At 39.5% G+C, this 22,164-nt stretch overlaps 1 protein-coding gene across 5 annotated transcripts in view; it reads left to right on the top strand.

Moving 5' to 3' along the window:
* Positions 1-18,922, top strand: part of FUT9 (fucosyltransferase 9) — a 112,352-nt gene extending 93,430 nt beyond the window's left edge. For all 5 annotated transcript variants that reach the window (XM_054195193.1, XM_054195191.1, XM_054195192.1 and 2 more), the window contains one exon: positions 9,655-18,922. In XM_054195193.1, coding sequence (XP_054051168.1) covers positions 9,663-10,742 — 1,080 coding nt within the window. In that variant the 5' untranslated portion in view covers positions 9,655-9,662 and the 3' untranslated portion in view covers positions 10,743-18,922. The remainder of the gene's footprint in view (positions 1-9,654) is intronic.
* Positions 18,923-22,164: the final 3,242 nt, after the last annotated feature.

The following is a 22,164-nucleotide window of genomic DNA, read 5'->3' as shown; positions in this document are numbered from 1 at the left end:
AGAGTCTTGTCTTATAATCACCTTCTACTTTATACCTACCAACCTCTTTCTTTAAAATGTTTAGGACTACCAACACAAGTCACCTTGAAACACAAGTCACCCATGGGCACAAACTTGAGCATAGGAAGTTCCACCTAAACATGAGAAGGAGCTTCTTTCCTTTGAGGGTGGCAGAGCACTGGAACAGGCTGCCCAGAGAGGTGGTGGAGTCTCCATCTCTGGAGACATTCAAAACCCGCCTGGACACGTTCCTGTGCAACCTGCTCTAGGTGACCCTGCTCTGGCAGGGGGCTGGACTAGATGATCTCCAGAGGTCCCTTGCAACCCTACCATTCTGTGAGTCTGTGAAAACATAGTGGTTGGTGCACAATGGGAAAATTATTTGTGTTTTTCTTCCATTTTGCCAATTGTCCATTAATTTAGTGCTCATGTCCTTACACCCACAAGCGCTCTACATTATATCACTTACTTGAATTGCACTTTTCCCAGGTGGCAAGATAAGCAACCACCATTTTTGGCACTCAGTACTTCATGATATGAAGGATTTGTAGTCTCTATACACAGACTCTAACCTGAAGCTTTGAGTCACTGGTGCTCTTTTATGAAAGCTAGAGTAGTGAGGAGCTGTGCTCAAGTCATTTAGACAACAACTAACAGAACCTGGATAAGGACTCTTGGCCATCATGAGTCCTGTTGACCAACACTTAGTTACTTCTTTGTTCAGAATAGTCAAGAAATACAATTCAGTTGCCTGGATTTCTAAAACAAACATCCATCCTTCCACCCTGTGAGGGGCAAAAAAAAAAAAAGAAAAGTCTTATTTGCAAAGAATATGGACATATTTCCAAAAAATAGCCCTATAAACCATCACCCCTCTTCTCCAGTTTCCTTTTGACTGTACTGATAAATACCATTCTCCCTTTCAGCCACAGAGCGTATTGCACTTCAGTTCCTTGCTTTTCTCTCTAGGGTAGTTGCTGTCTCTCTGGTAGCTAGTATCCATAGCACTTAAGACTTTGCAAATTAAAGCAAGAACATTGACCTGCATCCTAAAAAAACCCACAGTTACATCAGTACAGATCCCAAACCCAGAGGTATAATGAGTTTCTTAAAGAAAAGGTGCTAGGCAGGCAGAGAAGTGAAATGTTAAGTAGAGATCAGATTATGAGGATTTTATGGTATTTTTTAGAGGCCTCTCAGGCTTTCTTTCTAGGCTACAGAGCTGTCTCAGGAGTTATGCTGCCGCTGGCAGAATCCTCCAGATCTATGCAGTTGTATCTGCAAAAAGAGCAACATTCAGTCCCAATTAAAATTTTTGAGCTTGCCTATGCAGCAAGATTCAGCAATGTAACTACTGCACACAACCTCTAATCATATCTACACAAACAGCTGGTGCTTAGAGCTCCAAAAGTCTTGCTTTGCCACGGAATTAATGTCCCCTACAGTAAAAGTTCAGTATTATAAGCAGGCATCCTCTGCTCTTTCCTGTTTCTGATTTGGCTGCCTTGCATGGGGAGGTATTTTTACATTGTACTAGGGAACTATATACTAGGGAGTCAGCCAGAAGCAACTGTGGTTCTGGGATATGGAGTTTAGCACACATGCATAGCAAAGCCTATAATTCTTCTCCTACCACTTCATGGTCCATCTCTGTTTGGCTTAGCCCACACCATTTTCACAGCTACGGTGAGTTTACTAGGGCTTTCTGGTGGGCTGGTGGCCATTTCAAATACATAGCTTGTGCAGGTACGTTATTCATATTTCAGCTGGTCAGCTGCAGTTTTACAAGCCAGCCACAAAGCTACTGAAGAGCTCTTTCTGCAGTTCTGGCAGAATCAGAGAGAACAGCAGTTTGCTGTCCCCAAACCACATGGAAAGAAGGGTGAAAGAGACCACTTGCTTCTGGAGCGGCTTTTCTTTGATCAGCTTCATTTCGTGCAGAGCCTTTTCAGAGCTTTTTGAAAGAAGTGTGGACTGGCTTGTGCTTCATAGCTAGGATGAGCTTTATCTTCAGGAAGATAAAAAGCACTTTCCTGGCAAGGCAGATAAAGTTTGCTACTAAGCCACAGAGGTGAAGAGCTCCCTTTTCTGTAGCTAGCACAGCATGGAAAGCCACAACCCCTTTCACAGAACGCTATCAGTCATAAACTAGCTGTGATGTGGACAAGCCAACGTGGAAGTTAAGGTAAAAAAGGTCCCACCTCTGCATGTTACCAAGGCTGGCAATGCTGCTGAGGTTTCTGATAGCGTTGCATGCATGTATTTTCCAGCTGTGCCAGGGAGGGAATGGAGAGTACTCATGTTCCCTTTGAGACAAACCTAAAAGCTCATAATCAGAATGCAACACAGCTGCAGTGTGAAGTGGGGTGTCCTGACAGTAATGCCAGATTGTCTGGAAAAGTTCCTTGCTGATAGGATTCTCTTTTCTTTTTTTTCATCTGTGTCAGTGTGGGTGGAGGTAGGGTCACTGCAGTATGAACAGCAGTGCTGTAGCCATTTCTCTCTGTTATTCTGAGAGACTCTGTGTCCCTGGCTAATGCCTTTTTCTGTACAGTTGGATCGCAGAAAGGAACCACTGAGCTGTTGCCTAAGCAGCTGGAGAGTGACAGTGTGTGACTGCCTTTGGGAGAAGGAGAGGATAGATGACAATCAGGGGAAGGCTGTGGGCTGCTGAGCCATAGCAGCACGCTGTGTGTTGCACAGCAATTGAGAGAAGGGAGCCGAGAATAGGGTTTTCCTCAGCAAGGCCTGAGGGGACAAGATTCAGAGATTCTCAAAAAAGCAGCAGTACCCCAGCTAGCAATTGACAGGAAGCTTTATGTTTTGCCTTTGAAAATAGGGACTTTTTGGTTGTACGTGCAATTTTTCAGTTTGCTTCACCTTTTCACTGCGTACAGTATGGCTGTTTCATAGTTTGCAAGACAACTTTCAAGATGGGGGATTGTTTTATTCATTTATTCAGCAATTCTTTGCAGTTTTAGACTGCCAGCTTGTGTTTTTATTAGGTGCATTTTACAAGAATCTGTGTTTAATATTATCACTGAGCACCAGGCTGGAAGGAATCAAGTGAGGTCATTTAGCCCAGCCCCAGGACCCAGGGGCAGAATCTGATCTCTCCTTGCTTAGCGGTGCTTGTCTAACCTGTTCTTAACAGTCTCCAGCAATAGGTTCGGCACCATCCCTAAGCAATCTATCTTAATGGCTACCTGTCCTGAGGGTGCTCTTAGATCATTTTTCTAAAACTGTTCAAAATAAAAATTGCCACTGTTGAATAAAATGATTCTATACTGTTCTCAAAAGTGCAAATACACAAAACTGGAATCTGAGGAATTGAACAAATAACCCGAAAACAAAGGAGGTGGAGAGGGGAAGAAAAAGAACGTTGCAAACACTGGAATAAAAATATGCAGTCTGAGATTAGCAGCTAATTCAGCTTTCAGCCTTTAACTGTATGCAGTTCTGTTGAGCCTTTTCATACTAGGCTGCTTTCAGAAATCTGTGGGACAGGCATGGAAAGGCGTGGAAGCAAGCCCATGTTTGGATAGTGGGGGGAAAAAATCCTCCATTCCGGTTGCAACAGAGGAGGCATAACTGGGAGCGGTGAAAGTTAATTCCAATAAAAAGCGGCATTTTTCAGTCTCAGAACGCTAAAGCAAAAGCAGTCTGGGGTACGTCCACACAGCAGTGACTTGGAGATAAGAAGTCACACTCAGGCTATCCTGAGGCAATAGGTTTTCTTTTAATACTGCAGGTGAAAAAGTTTCAGCTAATTGGAAGCGTGGTCTAAGAAAACACAGCTCTTATCACAAATGCAGATATGCCATGACCGAGGCTTGTGAAACATGCCAGAGGACAGAGAGAGCAATTTCAAATGAGCCTTTTTTCTAACAATAACAGTTGTTTGCTTGTGATTCCTATCAGTTCCTACGGCATTTGACCGTCCTTTTAATAGTCTTAATATATAAATATATAAATAGTTTTAATAGAGTATCTACCTAGCAAGCTGTCTGCTTCTAAATGGGCCTACTACCACTTATACCTCTGCTTTCCTCAGTGTCCTCGTGCTTCTCAATCTTAATCAGTCTTCTGTGCCAGAAATGCCCAGTTTGACCCCAGGAGTGATCCTCAGAGACTATCTTGATGTTGTTAAGTATTCCTTCTTGAGTTACCCTGAGACCGAGTGATGATGAAGATAAGAGTTAGCCCTGAACACTTACGAATTTTAAGATGAGAAAAGTAACAAGTGATTTTTTTATTGATTATTCAGTGTCCATGACTTCAAAAATCTTTGCTCCAGCTTAATTTTAAAATACTGTCCTTTTCTTTTGGAAAATCTCAGTACTAGACTAGGAGAATGAAAGTTATACCTCTGGAAAGAGTGATATATTTTGAGGTACTGACAAAACCTTGAGAGCATACCAGAGAAACTGATGTAAAGATATACCAGCAAAATGGGCATTGGATTAATGACCAAAAAGGTTACATTTTCTCCCTCCTGCAGTGTTGCATAACCAGAAAATGATTGGAATGATTGAGAAGTCATTGTTGTAATGAAGTCATGATAAAACAGTTACCATAAAATTCCATTTTATTTCCTAGTGAACATGACAAAATAGATATATTTTTGCAAGCCTTGCCTGGTGTACTTGGGGTTAACATTGCCGGTACCCTATCTCCCTGTTTGTGCTGCTACTAAATGGAGCGGGGGCGGATGGAATGCCAAGTTTTGCACTTAAAAAGGAGCCTTGCTAAGTTTTGTACTGAGAAAAATGGTCTTGTATTGATGAAATACTATACTTGCAACTTGGAAAAAAAGCACCCAGAAAATACTTGCTATACCACAACACTCTGAAATGTACTTTATAACAAAACTATCAAAAGTACCAAATTCTTCCAGTTGGCAAAAGTCTCAGTAAACACATTTCTTTGACTAAGTTTTCTTTTCAGAGTCTGGCATGCCAGAGATTGATGGGGGAGGGGATCTGCGAAAAGGAAATTTGTGCTTCTGTGGTGGAAGGAAAACCATGAAAGAGGAAGGGTGAGCTAAGGTTACTTGGCTGGATGTCTTGTAACAAATGTGTCCTTAGCATCACCTTTACAGTAAGAATCACAGCAGAAGATTGATGGTTATCTCATCTCGGGCACAGAAGGGAAGAAGGAAATAAATAAATATGAAAAATATTCCACACTTCGGAGAATATTGTGAAAAAAAAAAATCCATTAATTCTAGTGCACGAACAAAAAAATACAAGCTGCTTCTTAAGAAAATAGTATTTGTCAAGAGGTGCTTACCACACTCCTTCACTGTGCTGCTGCCTGACCGTGTACAGAACTCAGTCCCAAAAGCCACAAAGGCAGAATCTGCTGGTCTGGTCCATAGGTTCTTCAATCTGCTTTATGGAGCACAGAAGTTATTGCTTCTGAGGTTAGCACTTCATCCTGAAAAATTACTGCTGTTCCCAGCGCATATCTTAATAGCTACTACTGGATTACCACAAAAGGGAATAGAAAGATAGGATTCCGTGGCAAAATCCTGTCCAGCTCCTTGGGGTATATGTAAGTGGTATTTTTAGAAGTCTGCTCAGGTCTTCTGCCTCCTTGCAAGCCTCTCATTCCAGGTTTTAATGGGCGTTTCTTTTACAAACATTTTCCAACATCCCATTAGTAACAGGTTCAAAGTGAAGTATCCTAGTGGATGTACGAGTCTGTGTAATAAACAGTTAGTTCTCTGAATCCTCAGGATGAAAAACTAAAAAGGACTATCCTGGCTGTAGGTTAGCGTTTTGGTGAAAGGCAAAACCTAAGATCCATGATCCTGGAGCAGTAGGGGGCACATGAGCTCACAGGGCAGGAAACCAATGTGAGGAAACAGATCTGGAAGGGATAAAATAGCTAAACTCATCTGTTTAGTGTTGTGAGATGCTAATACTGTTATTCTGGGTAGCAGAAACAGCAAGTGTTTATTCTCACATTGGCATTACTATTCAAAAGCTTCCTACACAAATACAACGCCGTGGACACACTAGAATTTCAAGCAGAGAACAGAATACATAATATCTGGTCATTTCCTATGTAGCAAGAATTGCCATGTGATGATGCAGCATTTTTTATTAGTTGGCAGAATAGCTTAGTGTAAAAATAATTCTTATCAGAGAGGCTTGTGTCAAAGGGCTTTTAACTGGAGGGCAACTAAGTTACAAGGCACAATGTTAAGGTCCTTTTCTGATTTCTCATCCATTTCAATCCCTAGAAAATTAACAGTCTCTGTGAACAGACACCTTTCCCAACCTATTGTTCAAACTCAGCTTGTGTTATCTGTTCAGTGAAAAGTTATACCTACTCTGCCTGTTGGTTTCAATAACACAGAAACGAAGAACAGAGTTACACGAAGATCGGCTCAGCCTCTTGTTTTTTCCCTTGAGCTTCATCTCCTAGAGCTGCTCAACCTAAATCCCTTCTTCCTCGGAGACCCCGTTCTGACTTTCACTGTGGTAAGGCAGGGAAGCAGCCGTCTGCTCTCATGGGTCATCAACTCCCCTCTAGACATATTTCCGGTAAAATTCAACATAGGCTGAAAAAGCCCAGTGTGATGTTGCTGCTGTAAAACCACAGATTTCTTTCAGAGGAATTTAAACTGATCAGGGTAAGTGGAAAAGCCAGGGACACAACAGTTCCTCCCCTTAACGCCCTCCAGGATCACTTGCTAAAAGCAGAGAGGACCTGCTAAACTGCGTCCAAAAGAAAGGGGCCGAGACAAAAGAGTCGGACTCAACATACCACTATATTTTATACAACTGTATTGTGTGTCCGTGCTCAGGCACTGGCAGCAGGGGGTCTGCAGGGGCGGCCTCTGTGAGGAGAGGCCGGGGCTGCCCTGGGCCGGACACAGCCGGTTCCAGCCCGTGCCAATGGACCCCACCCCAGGGCAGGGCTGAGGCCCACAACAAAGATGGCGGCGCCTCAGGGAAAGCGCATTTAAGAAAGGGACAGGCAGTGACGAACACAGGAATAAAAATGTGAAAAACAACCCTGTAAGCACCGAGGTCAGAGAAGGAGGGGGTGGTCCAGGCACTGGAGCAGAGATTCCCCTGCAGCTCACTGAGGACCATGGTGGAGCAGATATCCACACTGCAGCCTGGGGGCGACCCCACAGCAGAGCAGGGGAAAATGCCCTGAAGGAACTGCACCCCATGGACAGCCCATGCAGGAGCAGAGGGTTTTTTTCCTGAAGGGGCTGCATCCCATGGGAAGGACTCATGTTGGAGCAGGGGAAAAGTGTGAGGAGGAAGGAGCAGCCGAGAGGAACCATTGTGGACTGACAGCAAACCCCCATTCCCCATCCCTCTGTGCTGTTCGGGGACAGGGAAGAGGTAGAGGAGTCAGGAATGAAGGAGAGAGTTAAACCTGGGGGGAAGAAGTTGGCCGGGGGAAGGTATTAATTTAACTTTTGTCTTTGTCTCTCGCTATCCAAATTGGTTTTAATTGGCAATAAATTACATTCATTTTTGCCAAGGTGAGTCTGTGCCCGTGACAGTAATTGGTGAGTGATCTCCCTGTCCTTTCCTCAACCCATGAGATTTGTATCCTTTTTTCTCCCCCGGTCTTGCTGAGGAGGGGGACTGAGAGAGTGGCTGGGTGGACGTCTGATAACCAACCATGGTTAACCCACCACAATAACTAAAACCAGAATTAAGACCATCTACCTTCCCAAAACAAGAGAGACATTGCGACAAATTCCTTTTTCCTCGAGATACGATATTAGAGTAAAGCTAAGCATGACATTCCCTCGTTTTTCCTTTCCTCAACAATGAACGTGAAAACATTTTTGTTGTAACTGTAGTGTTACACTCACACGTTAGCTTTTACACTCACAAAGCAGCAAAGTTATGTTGCATTAATGGACCTCTGAATCACATTCTACCATGTCTTCATTCTGAATTTAACTACTGATTTCACAGGTTAGAGGAGATGAGCTAAGAAATTGGCTTAAAAGGCTTGAAATTCTCTTTCTGCTTTCTGTGAATTTATTTTTTGATATATTTATATATGTTATATATTTTATGTATGTATTTAGGGGTGGGATTTTTTTAGAAAAATTTGTGGAGATGGCTAGCAAACATAACAAACCCTCAAATAATTGAAAAATATGCAGAAGAAGAAAGACAGACAAATTTTATAGTCATTGAAATGCACAGCAGAATTACCCTTCCAGAGCAGGCCAGCACATTCAGACAATTCTTTTTGGTAACTAACTTCCACTCCTTTTTCCTTGTATGTCATACTGCTCTTTACGTGGTTAACTTTTTATTTTTAGAACACCTCTGAGTTTCAGGGCTACTTTCAGGAGCAAATGTTAGCAATAAGTAATCCCTAACTTTGCTAGGTTTCACAAGAATCACATGGAAGAGAACTTCTGGAAAGAGAATCATCACTTCTGTCAGGAAGAAACAACCAGAAAGAGGACAAAGGAGACTATAGGAACTCCTCACCCCTTTTTCCCCATGGAAAAAATGGTACCTCACAAAGATCATAGAGTCATAGAATTGATTCCAGTTCTTCGGGTTGGAAGGGACATTTAAAGGTCATCTGGTCCAACGCCCCTGAAGTAAGCAGGGACATCTTCAACTAGATCAGGTTGCTCAGAGCCCCGTCAAACCTGACCTTGAATGTTTCCAGGGATGGGGCATCTACCACCCCTCTGGGCAGCCTGTTCCAGTGTTTCACCACCCTCCTAAGCACAAAAAATATCTTCCTTCTATCCAGTCTAAGTCTAATGTGTTTTAATGTAAAGCCATTACCCCTTATCCTATCACAACAGACCCTGCTAAAAAGTTTGTCCTCATCTTTCTTAAGCCCTCTTTAGGTACTGAAAGGCTGCAATAAGTCCTCCCCAGAGCCTTCTCTTTTAAGATGCAGCATATCTGTACTTTTCCTAATTTTTAACACAGGGCTGTGGCATAAAAACATAATCAATCCTTTAAGGACATCTTTTTACTCATTTTTCTTTATGTAGTAACTACATGAGGCTCTATATGGAGAAGCTGAGAACCTCTATTGCTGCTTTCCTTCCCTAGGTATTTTAGAAGTCCTCTGGAGAAGGCATGAATGTTCATCCCCACATAGCCATCAGGCATGAACTAGTTTTATAACAATCTTACTGATTACAGAATTAAAAGTTCCAGTACCTTCCTTTTTCATTCCTTTAATCCTATAACCTCCACACATATATATACACTCAGATATGAATGGACCGAATCTGCAGCATGTTTTCCTTTACACAGACAAAAGGACAGAATCAAAGAGTAATTTTTTCTGTTTTGGGTGTCTTAAACTCTAGGCCTAGGATCTAGGCAAAAGGACTTTTCAACATATATACTGATTGAGTATGAGATGCATTAAGATCCTTCATTTAATTTATGTTAATTAGTTGTTATTGTGAAGAGAAGAACAGCATTATCCAATACTTTGTCATAAATAGCATGCAAGAACCCATGCCCTCTCCACTCAAAGGAAATTTCTCAGGTTGCAGCTCAGTGATATTGAAGTTCTACCCATTTTGTTGTCTGATGTCTGCTTGCTTTAACAGGACACATATCTGTAATTTAATACCTGATGTTATTTTCTCTCTTTCTCTTCCTCTCTTTTTTTTCTCAGAACAAATTATGACATCGACATCTAAAGGAATTTTCCGGCCATTTTTTATTATCTTCATTGTCCTTGGTTGTTTCATGGCATTTATACTAATTTATATCAAACCAACAAATAGCTGGATCTCTGGTCCTATAGAATCAGCCAGCTCAGTTTTGAAAATGAAGAGCTTCTTTTCTTCCAAAACAGATAATCTTAACGAGACTACTGTTTTGATCTGGGTTTGGCCATTTGGTCAGACATTCGATCTAACATCCTGCCAAACAATGTTCAATATCCATGGGTGCCATCTGACTATTGACCGCTCACTATATAACAGGTCCCATGCTGTTCTTATTCATCACAGGGACATTAGCTGGGATCTGACTAATTTACCTCAGCAAGCCAGGCCACCATTCCAGAAATGGATTTGGATGAACTTGGAGTCTCCAACTCATACTCCACAAAAGAGTGGCATTGAACACCTCTTTAACCTGACCCTGACTTATCGGCGTGATTCAGATATTCAGGTGCCTTATGGCTTCATGATGGTCGGTACAAGTTCCTTTACATTTGAAGTGCCAAGTAAGGAAAACTTGGTCTGTTGGGTTGTAAGTAATTGGAACCCTGAGCACGCTCGAGTCAAGTATTACAATGAGCTTAGCAAATACATTGAAATCCATACCTATGGACAAGCCTTTGGAGACTACGTCAATGATAAGAACTTGATTCCAACTATCTCCACCTGCAAATTCTACCTTTCCTTTGAAAATTCAATCCACAAAGATTACATTACTGAGAAACTTTACAATGCTCTTCTGGCCGGATCAGTACCAGTTGTACTGGGCCCTTCCAGAGAAAACTATGAGAATTACATTCCAGCAGACTCTTTCATACACGTGGAAGATTTTCTCTCCCCAAGAGAGCTGGCAGAATATCTTCTGATGCTTGACAAAAACAACAAGATGTACCTTAGTTATTTCAACTGGAAGAAGGATTTCTCAGTGCATCTTCCTAGGTTCTGGGAATCACACGCATGTCTTGCTTGTGATCATGTGAAAAGACACCAGGAATACAAGTCCATTGGAAATTTAGAAACATGGTTCTGGAATTAATTTGTGTGTGTGTGCGTGTGCGTGTGCACTTTTTTGAAGAAGCCAGAAGAAACTTCGGTCCAAGTGGAGAGGAAAGGAAAAGAGGAAAAAAAAAAAGAAGGAAAAGAGAAAAAAAAAAAAAAACAGAAGGAAAAGAGAACCTTATGTCATGGTTTATCAGCTGTCCTCTTTTGGCTATCCTATTTATATTTTGTAAAAGATTTTAAAGGATCAGCAGCAGCAGTAATCAATACTCAGTTTTAAATTACAATGCACATACTAATTATGTGCATTGAAAAATATTTGATTGTTTACTATAATTTTTAAACAAGGTTTTCCACATTTTCTGTGAAATATGTCCCCGTTGTACACTTAAAGTAGTCATTTTTAACACTTCTTTTTTCTTTATTTCTAACATTACATTTACTGTTTAACCTCTTTGGAAAAGCAGGACACAAGTTTTAAATGCCAGAGAGAATTTTAAGAACATAATTTGCTGTTCCAGTCTGAAATGTGTGTAATATTTAAAAGACAGTAAATTTTTTTATGGTTCATCTTACATTTTAAGAACACAGTAAAGTTCAATACCTACCATTATTCCAGTGTGATCAATTGCATCCCTTTTGAAGGGTGATGAACCTAGAAATACAGTTTTTAAAAGGTATTACAATTGTAGACAGTCTTTGTTTCTAAAAATAAGATGTTTCTTAACAAATAGGTCTATTAAATTACTTTAGGATTATATCTTTTCTTACCCTTAGAAGAATGAAGAAGTCAGATGTAGAAAAGATGAACAACCTTAGTGACCAAAGCCCAGATTCATCCAATTTTTTAGTGTATTTAAATGTAGCATGTCCTTAAGTCTCATTGTGTCTCAAGTATTGTTTACAGGAACCAGGGTTGTAAGTGGTGTTATACTGATACAGAGATAAACAGATTTTTAACACAGGCATTTGATTACATCAGCCTCCTGCACTGAAATCAGCTGGTATAATGGATTTTTATAAATAGCTTGTTGAGAAAATTTAGCTATTTCTCTCCTATAATTTCTTGAATAGTTGTGACTTTGTCCTCAATTCTGTAAAGATCTGTTGAACTGTAATTGTATCTGGAAAATTTGTTGTGGCTTACAAATGTGGAACAAAATGACCAAACTTTATTTTCTGAAAGAAATATGCTGAAATTCAGTAAATAAGTTATCAGGCTGGCATATTCAACCATTCAAGTTATTAAGCTAATGAGTTTTGTTTTTTGAAAATATTTTATGTGAAAGATATAAACGAATGCACTCTTGCACTCTTAAGAGCAGCAGTTGCTATCAAAATTTAAATATATACATAGGTTCTTAAGTATTAAATTTGCTCTGATAGCAAATACAAAAATGGGGATGATTGTCATGATTGTTTAAAATGTCTGCTTTTAACACGTCATTTGATTTTATTACTTTTTTCTTTCAGCTGTCTTAAATATCTGATTGCCCTATATATTCATATGTACAAGGTTGGTTTAATGACATAAATGTATGGATATCTTTTGGTATCAAGTGAAAGCCAATCAGCTTGGTTTTTCAGGTCAAAAAGTTACAAATCACACCTTCTACTAAAAAAAAAAAAGTTTAACTGGAAAAACTTCAGCTTATGTGATGTGTAAGACCTTGATCAAGGAAAGTAGTTGATCAAGTACTTAAGATTAAACTTGCAGACAACAACGTTGCTGAAATAAGAGAATAAGGGATAAGCAATGATAAACATTTAACAAAAGATAAGGTCATTTGTCAGATACCTTTTTTTACCCCAGGCTGGAATAGAAACGCAGAAGATTGTAAGACTATTGTAGTTACATTTCTAGAACAGGAAACTCCAAGGAAAGGTTATAGGCTTCAAAAGCTGTTTTCTGATCAGATATTTATTTATACTATTTATTGCTGTCCTTAAAAACTAGTTGGCAATATACTGTGAACCTCCTAACCTCACCAGCATTCCAGAACAAAACAAGATGAGCTTACTTTGCAAATTAATGCAATATAAAGAAACCCAGTCTTATAAAAACAAAGTCCTGACATGGATGTAATATGAGTAGTATTTCTATCATTTTGAAGGCAAGTGGCTACTGCCTACAGTCTGTCCTACAGGACATCGTACTTTTTGTTTTCAGGAGGCTGTGAAATTCTCAGTCACTGAATATGCCACTGCTTCGGCTGGATAATCTGATGCCCTTGATGCTGGAATTTGGAAGTTCTTTACATTGATCTCAGTGGAAGTACATTCACCTCTTGGTAAACGTGCACAGTCCCTTATTTCATTCCTCATTTCAGATAGTGGGAGTTGTGCTGCGTGTTACAAGGCCTTATGTCAAATGAGACTGGTTTCTTGGCATCAAGATTCAGACGATAACTTCTTATGTTAATAACAAGTAAGCACAATAATAAGACTTGTTACTATAATTCTCAATCAGTGCATATACAGGAAAGTTTTTAAATATAAACTGAATTTTAAGCCTGTAAGTAATGGCATTACCTCTGTGAGTACTGGATACAGTCAGCATGGGTAATCTTGTGCTGAATTTTAAGTGATTTGAAAGTCTTTTGCAGGAACTGGAAAGAGAGTTATTCTCTTCATACAAGGCTTGTATACTTTGCATTCAGGATGAATTGCTAAAATTGTGTTAAAGATTAATAAAACAGTAGACAAATCTAATGCAGATGGAAATGACCAAAAATCATGACAAAATCCTAAACAAGAGACATGACCCTAATGCCTCACTGAAATTCTTGAAGTGTGTGGGCTGGAACATAAGTGAGCCAGCCATTTTATGAAGATTTTAAGGTGATTTACAGGTATCGAGCCTTAAGCAGTTCTGGCCATAAAGAGCTTTGCTGACAGAAGATGAAGCATCTTCAGGCATGTCCAGCCTAGGTGGTAAATGATGCAAAGCAATGGATGTAAAACATCTGGACTCCATGCATGCGTAAAGGCACTCTACCTAGACTGACACACCTGACTCACGGAAGATTGATCCCAGTCTATATATAACATTAAGCATTGTGATGGCTGTGCTCCTTCAGTGGGCTACCCTACATGAACAGCTAGCATAAATAGACTCAAATAGTAAATCGCTGTGGAGGAGAACAGGCAAAACCAATTAATTATGGAAGGGCAAGTGACATGGAATTAGTTAAAACAGAGAAGACTGTATTATTTAAGCCTTGGTACCACCGGCAAAAGAAGATAGTTGTAAAAGAAAAGAGAAACGAAAGATGAGAAATCACACCAATTCTTACTATTTTCTCAACAGTTTTATTTCAGGCATTCAGTTTATTTTATTTGCCAGCCCACAATAATCTTGCATATGCACTTGTCACAAGTTAACTTGGCAGTCACTGAAGACAGTGAGTAATCATTATTCTTTCTTTCACAATGGCTTCTTTTGGATGCTTTTAGGCTCTCCGTCATGCACTGAGCTGTCAACATTACTGCCTTTCTCTGGGTGGAAAATAAGACCCAAACCAGATAAAATACTGGCTGCAGGTGGATTGCTACCCCAGTGAATGTGAACACACATCAGACGCAACTGGCAGCAGATCCTTCTAAAGCAGAGCTTTCTTTTCATTTCACAGACACTCGGTGACCACAGCAGGTCTTGCTCAGTATGAGATCTCCATCCCTCAGCGAATCCCGGTTGCCAGTTTCTTTGAATACCTCTTACCACCCAAGAAGGCTGTAGTCACAATGAACAAGCAGCCGGAGAGAGGCCCACAGAATTTGCGAGACACAGCCAGCAACATATTTTTCTTTTAAGAAACAGATCAAGTAAAATGGAAGTTGGACTGAGAGACCATGAATGTGGGGACATGCAGGCTGAGCTAGATATGGGAAATTGGCACTACTGAGCACAGTAAACAGCTACTTACTGTTTCTCAAATTGGGCATTAAAAGAAAAAACCAAACACCACGTAATTTTCTCACATCTCTAATCAAGCAAGCTTCAGTTAAATAACCAATAACTGTTGCAGATTATTCAAGCATGGGACTCCTGTTGGCCTTGTATTAGCTCTTCTATTAGCTAAAATATAACATTCATGGGGAAGAGTGAAGTCTGTTAGTAAGCTAGTCATAGTTCTTATCTGAATTCAAGAATCCTTATTCTTGCTTTCTTTTCTTTTTTGATTTTGAAGTAAATCTTCATGTCCTCATGCAACAGTACTTTCTGGACTTGATTCAAGAGAGACCTTAAGCACATGCATATGACCACGATACTCAAGCACACGCTTAAATTTAAGAGCATCTTAAATGCTTTCATGCACTGGGGCTTCAAAGAGTATGTTTTGTATTGCCTTTGGGAATTGTGCCGAAGAGCACAGCCTGTAGCCAACAAAGGCCAATTTGTGTGGCTTCTTTTGCCCATCCTGTGAGTGGAGTGGCTACTCTACACTGAAAACTGGCTTAGCGTATATCCAGTATGCCTTGGCCCCACTCTTCTGCTTCAGCACACTCTATGTGCCACCGTTGCTTCACGCTACCACACAGCAATGGCACTGCACCTTACAGCCTCCCTCTGCTGCACGGGGTGAGTGAACTTGCATGTGATATAAGGAGGTGAGAGGAGCTGAGGATTGCTGAGATAGTTTTTCGAGGACTGTCCTAGGAAGAAAGCATAAAACCTGGTCATGCGTGCATCCTTGTAACCTGGACTGAGTGTGCCTAGAGAGGGTCACTCTCAGACATACCTGATTTTCCTCTTGGAGGTAAATATTTGTTTCAGTCTAGATGGGAGTGAACAACGGTGTGTGCAAAGTGGGAACAAGAGCTGTGTCTGTGCAGGCTGACAAGGAGCCTTCTGACCTATTTAAACCTAATGGTGAAAGTTAATCAAATATTCAAGTGTTTCCTTGGTCAAAACTAGCACATTATTCAGGAAAGAGTCCAGGATAAGTATTTGTTTATCTACTAGTTGGTGGGCTTTTTCATTAATATTGGCTGACAGTTCTCTTTCGTTTATTTGTTTTTAATATAAGTGATTTTTACATGTCAGAAATCCATCAATATGATTCATACAAAATAGTTATTTCAGTTTCATCTTTCACTCCTTGCTCAGGCAAATCTTCCATTGGAGTCAGCAGGTGATTTGGGAGACTCCTATACCAGTAGTACAGGAATGAGCCTAGACTGGAATGTCTGGGGTAAAAAACAACGTTCTTATTCATGGATATTTCCTTTCTAATACTTGGATAACGAGTGCTATAGACAATTCTACCTTTAGAGAATCAATTTAAAATTCATACTGGTTAGATATGTTCATAAAAGCTACAGAAATGCCAAGAAATTGATTAAATAAACCATGCAGTAGTAATTTTAATTCATGGCACAAATGCCACAGAGTGATACAGATGATAAAACCACAAACTCATGAGAAATAATTAGGCCTAGAGACATCACCCTGCAGTTTTCATATTGGAAAAAGTCACTTCATTACTCTATTGGAAAGGTAATTAATTGGGAATCTTTTACGTTGCCGTATTCTCTATGCAATTAACTGAAACCAACAGTCTCTCTGCAGTGAATAGTTCAGAGATTTGCTCATGTGGCAGAGAGCCTTTCACCTCCAGGTTAATAGCCTGAATTATGAGTAGGTTGGTACAGATCGCTGTTTGGGAACCTCTAGTAGATGACTCGGTAATCTCAGTCAGGTTTCTCATTCCTGCTTTTAGCCAAGGAGGCAAAGAACTGAACCGAGACTCATCTGACGTCTTCTGAGCATTTCTCGGCATGCTCACAGGGTGGCTTAGGATGCTCTCACTCCTGCAGCCTGTACCATGCCCGTTTATGATTACGCAGAAGACTTTGCTGTTCCAAGTAGTAAGAGTATTGGCATTTTTTTGAAGTACGGTGCCAGTCTGTACAAACGAAATATTCATACATGGGGGAACTCTTCATTAACATTCCTAAGTAAATAATTAGTAGGAAAATCATTTAATCATTGCGAATTGGCAGCAAATGCAATTGTTTGTTATTCTTTATATGAATTAGTCCAGCGGAAAACAGGCTTTGATGAAACCTTATCCCCCTGACTTGATACAGCCTGTTTGGATCCAGATACAGGGTCATGCATGATAGCAAAATTTGACAGATATATGGTAAACCACACTTACATATATATAACATTTGGATAAATTTCCCATAGAACTTTGAATCTGTAACTAAACACTTTAGCAGTCACCAGATGAAAAATGTTCCCATCAATTCTTTTCTTTATAATGTGATAGGAAAAGCCAGTCTGATAAATGCTGTTTGGCAAATAAATTAACCATAAAATCTGCATTTTCCATTGCTGTTTTGTTTTGTAACACACACGTTCTAAGAGCTGAGATTAAAAAGTTTGGAAAGTTAACTCCCTTGGTGCAATTTAATGTTTTAAAGATTCAGTGGATATACTGAAATGAAGAAAGTGAGAAGCTTTTCCATCTATACAAAATCCTAATGTGCCAAACTGTTTCCAGTGAATGAACAAAACAGTTAAATATATTGACTTTGTATTAGGATTTGCAAAATCTTCTATTAACGCACTGTAATTTTGCACTATTTTGTAAGAAAAGAAAAAAGGAAAAAGAAAAAAGGAACTGGAAAAGAAACAGAAAAAAATCTAAAAATAGATGCCAAATGTATAGTTTGTAAAATACTATTTTTCTTATATAAGGTGTCATCACATTGTGAATCTAACTGTGTTATTGTAAATTGTGAAAAATGTGATGTACTGTTGTGACACAGCCTACCAAGGGCCATTTCTAACACACAGATTAGTCACCTGGACTTGTTTATAAGAAACACATTCATAAATCTGAGATCTCTTTTATACTTATTTTTTGTAGACTATTTTTCCACATTTACAACACAGCTGTTATTTTATATCAAACATTAATTTTGCTTTAAAATATTGTTTGAATAGGTGGGTGGGTGTCTTAAGTGTGCCAGAGACTCAAAACTGTAACAAAGATAATTCAGAAACTATTCTTTGCCAAAATGTAATGCTACTGAAATCGAAGATGTTTTGTTGAACAAGCAGACACACTGTCAATAAATGAGAGTTTCTATCCCGTGATAATGATGATAATGTTACTTTGCTAGGATAAATGCCTCATAGTTATGAGCTGCATTCCCTTCTGTCATTCTGTATGCTGTGGAAACAAAACTGGGTGCCATAGCTGAATGTCATAGATATTCAGCCACTCACATAATGTGCCATGGACTTGACCTCCAAAATATATTGATGGAACTAGGAGGAAAACCCTCAAGCTGCTTGTCCTGATTCAAACCCGCTTTCTGTGGTGGGTCACATTAAAATGGGATGGTTGACACACACAGGACTGATATGATCTCAGTAAAGATAGTGAGTTCTGTATGTAGAAACATGAGACCGCATTCACCCTCTTAGTACAAGATCAGGACCAAAGTCCCCTTCTTGTCTATTTGAGCTTACACGCATAGCATTGAGTGGGATCTGATAGGAACCCTTGCTTCTTGTTCTCAGCTAATGATATTCCTTGTACTGTCAATTTAATTTTTATGTGTTTTATATAGTATATCTATAATGCATAAATTCATGTGTAAGAAATAGTAACCATGGAAAAATGAATTTTAATAAAAATAATGAAAACCATTCTTACCTGCAGGCACATTTTAAGATGCCATGTTAAAAGGAGATCTTGTAAAAAGCTGTATTTTTTATTTATTAGTGATTGTATATTTTGCCCCATGACCTAGACATTTTATAACAGGGATTCTACCAAGCTGGTTTTTTGTTCCCTTTGAAGAATATCATCACCCTGAGATGCATCTGAAAAATGTGGAGGTTCAACCACTGATGTTTTTCACTATTTTTTTAGTTTGATGTTGTTGTTCAACTTTCTTCTGATTACCTATAACTATGTTCAGAGTTTTCAGCAAAATTTGACAGCAGCCAGAAGATACCTACTGTATGAAACTACAGGTAACTGTAACCATTTCAAGGACTTTCATCATTTATGTGAAATTAATATTTCAGAACTCTGATTCCAAGATGGTTAACAAGCAGCTCACTGACTCTTATTTATTGAGCACTGGAATTCTCCCCAAAGGATAAACACTAAATTATGTAAATAATAGTGCTCTATATAAGCCTAAAAATTATTGTAATAGGTATATTTAAAATAAAAAGAGAACATTCTAAGTGTACTATAGTCTTTGATTATTATTTCATAGGTCTAATGTAATTCTTTTTCTTGCAGTAGTTCTCATCAAAAGCCTGATCTAAAGATTGTTGCTAGTCATTCCCATGACTTCTGGCTGGGATCTCACAAACACAATTTTAGTCCTTTTTAAGCTGTTACACATGAAATCCTCGTAATTGTTCAAGGTCAGACTGAATTCACATGGACTCTTGCAAGAATTTGCTGTGTACAGCAAGCAACACAGCTGAATCAGTATGGTACTACAACTGAGGTGACTTTGCATTGGTTTTTACAATGCAATTATGCAGCACTTTCAGCAAGCATTTGATTTCTCTAAAAATACAAGATATTTGCTACTGGAAAATGGGCTTTATTAGGTCTATATAACCTTAACAAAAAAAATTATCTTTAAAAGTTCTCAGAAGAGTAGAGTAGTAATTTACATGCTCATATTTCATTGCTTTATCTCCTGTACAAATAACCTACATTTGCAGAGTTTAACTGTATCTAAAATAGCAAATGGTTAACAATGCTGTCAGTTTTCTTTTTAAATACATATGCAATAAATTGAAATAGATGCCACTGAAATAAATGTAATAAATAATGCAGTATACCCAGTAGAACAGAGCATTTGGTCCCAGTGATCTCAAAGTTTATCCAAGACAGAATATTATGTCTGGCTCCTGTGCAGCCTGAAGAATGGATTGGGGCTCTTCAAAAATCCTTTTCTTTTCTATCAGACAGGCAAATCAGCTTTCGCCTTGAGCTAATAAAACTTTGCTAGTTTCTTTAAAAATTTAGTTTATGCCATTTTCTCAAACGAAACATCATCATCTTGAACTCATTCCTGACAAGTACAGGTAGACTGATTTTTCAATAGTACATGGGAAAGAAGTCCCTGCCACATTTCCTTCATTCCCCCCTTCTCATTTGTGTTTCCTTGCATTCAAATACCACATCAAAAGCTCAATCTATGACAAAACACACAACTTCTTTTTCTGAAATGATCTGTTTCTTCTTCCCCTCACTTGCAAACTCCCCCTGGATACAACAACCTACTGGCCACAAAACCTTGCGTGTTTGGAAAGCCAGGTCTTCACGCCTGAACATCAGAACCAGCCGACCTAATGATCCGCTTCGGAAAGCACAGCACTGAAGTGAAACCTAAAAGAAAACAGTCACGCATAGAAGGTGTGCGGGTTTCTAACACTGCCAGCAATAAGGGGCTTTTACAGATGCTGAAACCACATCTGTAGATGATAAGGCTGCTGTGGGCATAAATTCCTCACATGGTGAAACAGGCAATAAGCCCCACATAAGCTTTACACAGGCTGGTCCTTTGGCACAAAACAGTTCATCAAACCAAACGTGCAGCCAGTGTGAGTCTGAGAGCAGGCGAGCACCTCTCAGCAAGGCTCACAGAGAAGGTAAGACAGACAGTTATGCTACTTCTGGCTCCATGAGCTGGTTGCATCCTGGCTCACCACACCACAAACAGCAACTTCCTTTCTAGAAATATATTGTCACAACATGTATTTTAATTCCAATAAAGTCTTTGGATAGGATAACAACCCTTTAGGCAAAAGACCTGGCTGTAGCTTAAGATACCTCAGAGCAGATGTCTACATGTAGGTGTACAGAGGCGCATGAATGTAAACGAGTCGCAAGTTTAAAAAAGTAACTCAGCTCACCTACTCGGGGTATGTTCCTCGTTAATCCTGCCTAAGATCACATTAAAAAAATAGCATACTAACTAGCAGTTCAATGACAATTGTTATTACAATTGATTTTGATGTACAACACATCAGAAAAATGAAAAAGAAAGGAAAGGTGCTTGTGTTGAGAGGTGAAAAATTATCAGGTTTAATTTTTTCAGTCAAAATTAGTTGTTTGTGATGTTCTAACTGATATTTTTATGAAAAATCAAATCACTCTCAATATTTTCACCTTTAATAAAAAACTTAAGATTTCAGTAACAGCTAAAATAATATTAATAATAATTTGGGAAACTGCATACTAATTTAAACACTTTTTATAAGATCTTTCTTTTTCCCAAAGGAGGCTATTTTTCAATGACAGGACTCTTGAACAAGGAAAATGTCATCAACTGCATTTTCATTCTTCTCTTGGCTTCTGCCATCTGAATTCTGTCATGTGTGAAGAACACGTACTCAGTGGGATGTGGTTAATCAAAATGGAAGAGTTGTCGCAAAAGGTTTCTAAATAATTTCTGTACAGTCACAGACTTGCTGCTATACCACAATCATGTTATTCCTGCAGTAGGAGCAATCATCTACTAGCTGATTCCATCTTTCAGACATATACTCTCAAGTTGTGAAGTTCACTTTGGTTTTTAAGCAGTTTGGTCTTGTTATTAGCACCATTACAGTTTCTGGCATTTGTTGACATTGTCTCCACCTTATGTCCACTTGGTTTCCTGAGCCATATCAAGCCCTCTCCTTATACACCAACTCTGTATTTTTACATTCTCTGTCAGCATTTTGACATCAGAAACAAAAAAAAAATCTATTTCCAGCCAGAATTGTTCAAGCCTCTGTAACCTTGAACTACTGAGCCCTACACCCTTACGCCACTGCCCCTTCATCGTCACTAAATTAGATTTAATTCACTGATAAATGCACTGAAATGAAATGTAACAAGGCAATCGGGTGCTTTTAATTAGTTCTGCTTGTCAGCGAAATGTATCGTAATGCAATCAACCGGATGTGTAAATTATATCCAGAGTGGTGGTTTTACCCTTGAAACCTTTTATTCTTATACATCTCCAAGCTGTCATGCGGTTATACCGTACTAGGCCCAGAGTCAAGACTAGAGTCTTGAGCCCAAGACAGCAAGTGACACTGAGGGGACAGACCAATAGCACAGAATAACCATTTAGTCAGCTGTTATCCAAGGTTCCGTGATTAATAGGGAATAAAACAGATACAGCTAGATATAACATACCATTTACTACAGTGACATCTGCCTGCACAGGCCCAGCTCATGTCCAGCAGGTTTTATCATCTCTGTCTCAGCAGAGCCCTTGAGTGCACCCAGCAGCCTGGCTTCTGGCTAGCACAGAGCACCAGACGGACCCACAGAGCTCTCCAGCGCCCTGGACAAGCTGCCCAGCAATAATAGGTACAGATGAATCTCCAAGCATTCCTGAGAGCTGGATAGCACTGCCTGGCGAGCAGGACTGAGGCTGTAGGCCATCCATCGGCCATATGAGATCTAGGT

This window comes from Rissa tridactyla, chromosome 3 (genome assembly GCF_028500815.1).
Source record: "Rissa tridactyla isolate bRisTri1 chromosome 3, bRisTri1.patW.cur.20221130, whole genome shotgun sequence".
In the NCBI taxonomy this organism is placed as follows: Eukaryota; Metazoa; Chordata; class Aves; order Charadriiformes; family Laridae; genus Rissa; species Rissa tridactyla.
Note: the sequence above shows the minus strand (reverse complement) of the source record. Positions and strands in the feature narration are given on the sequence as shown.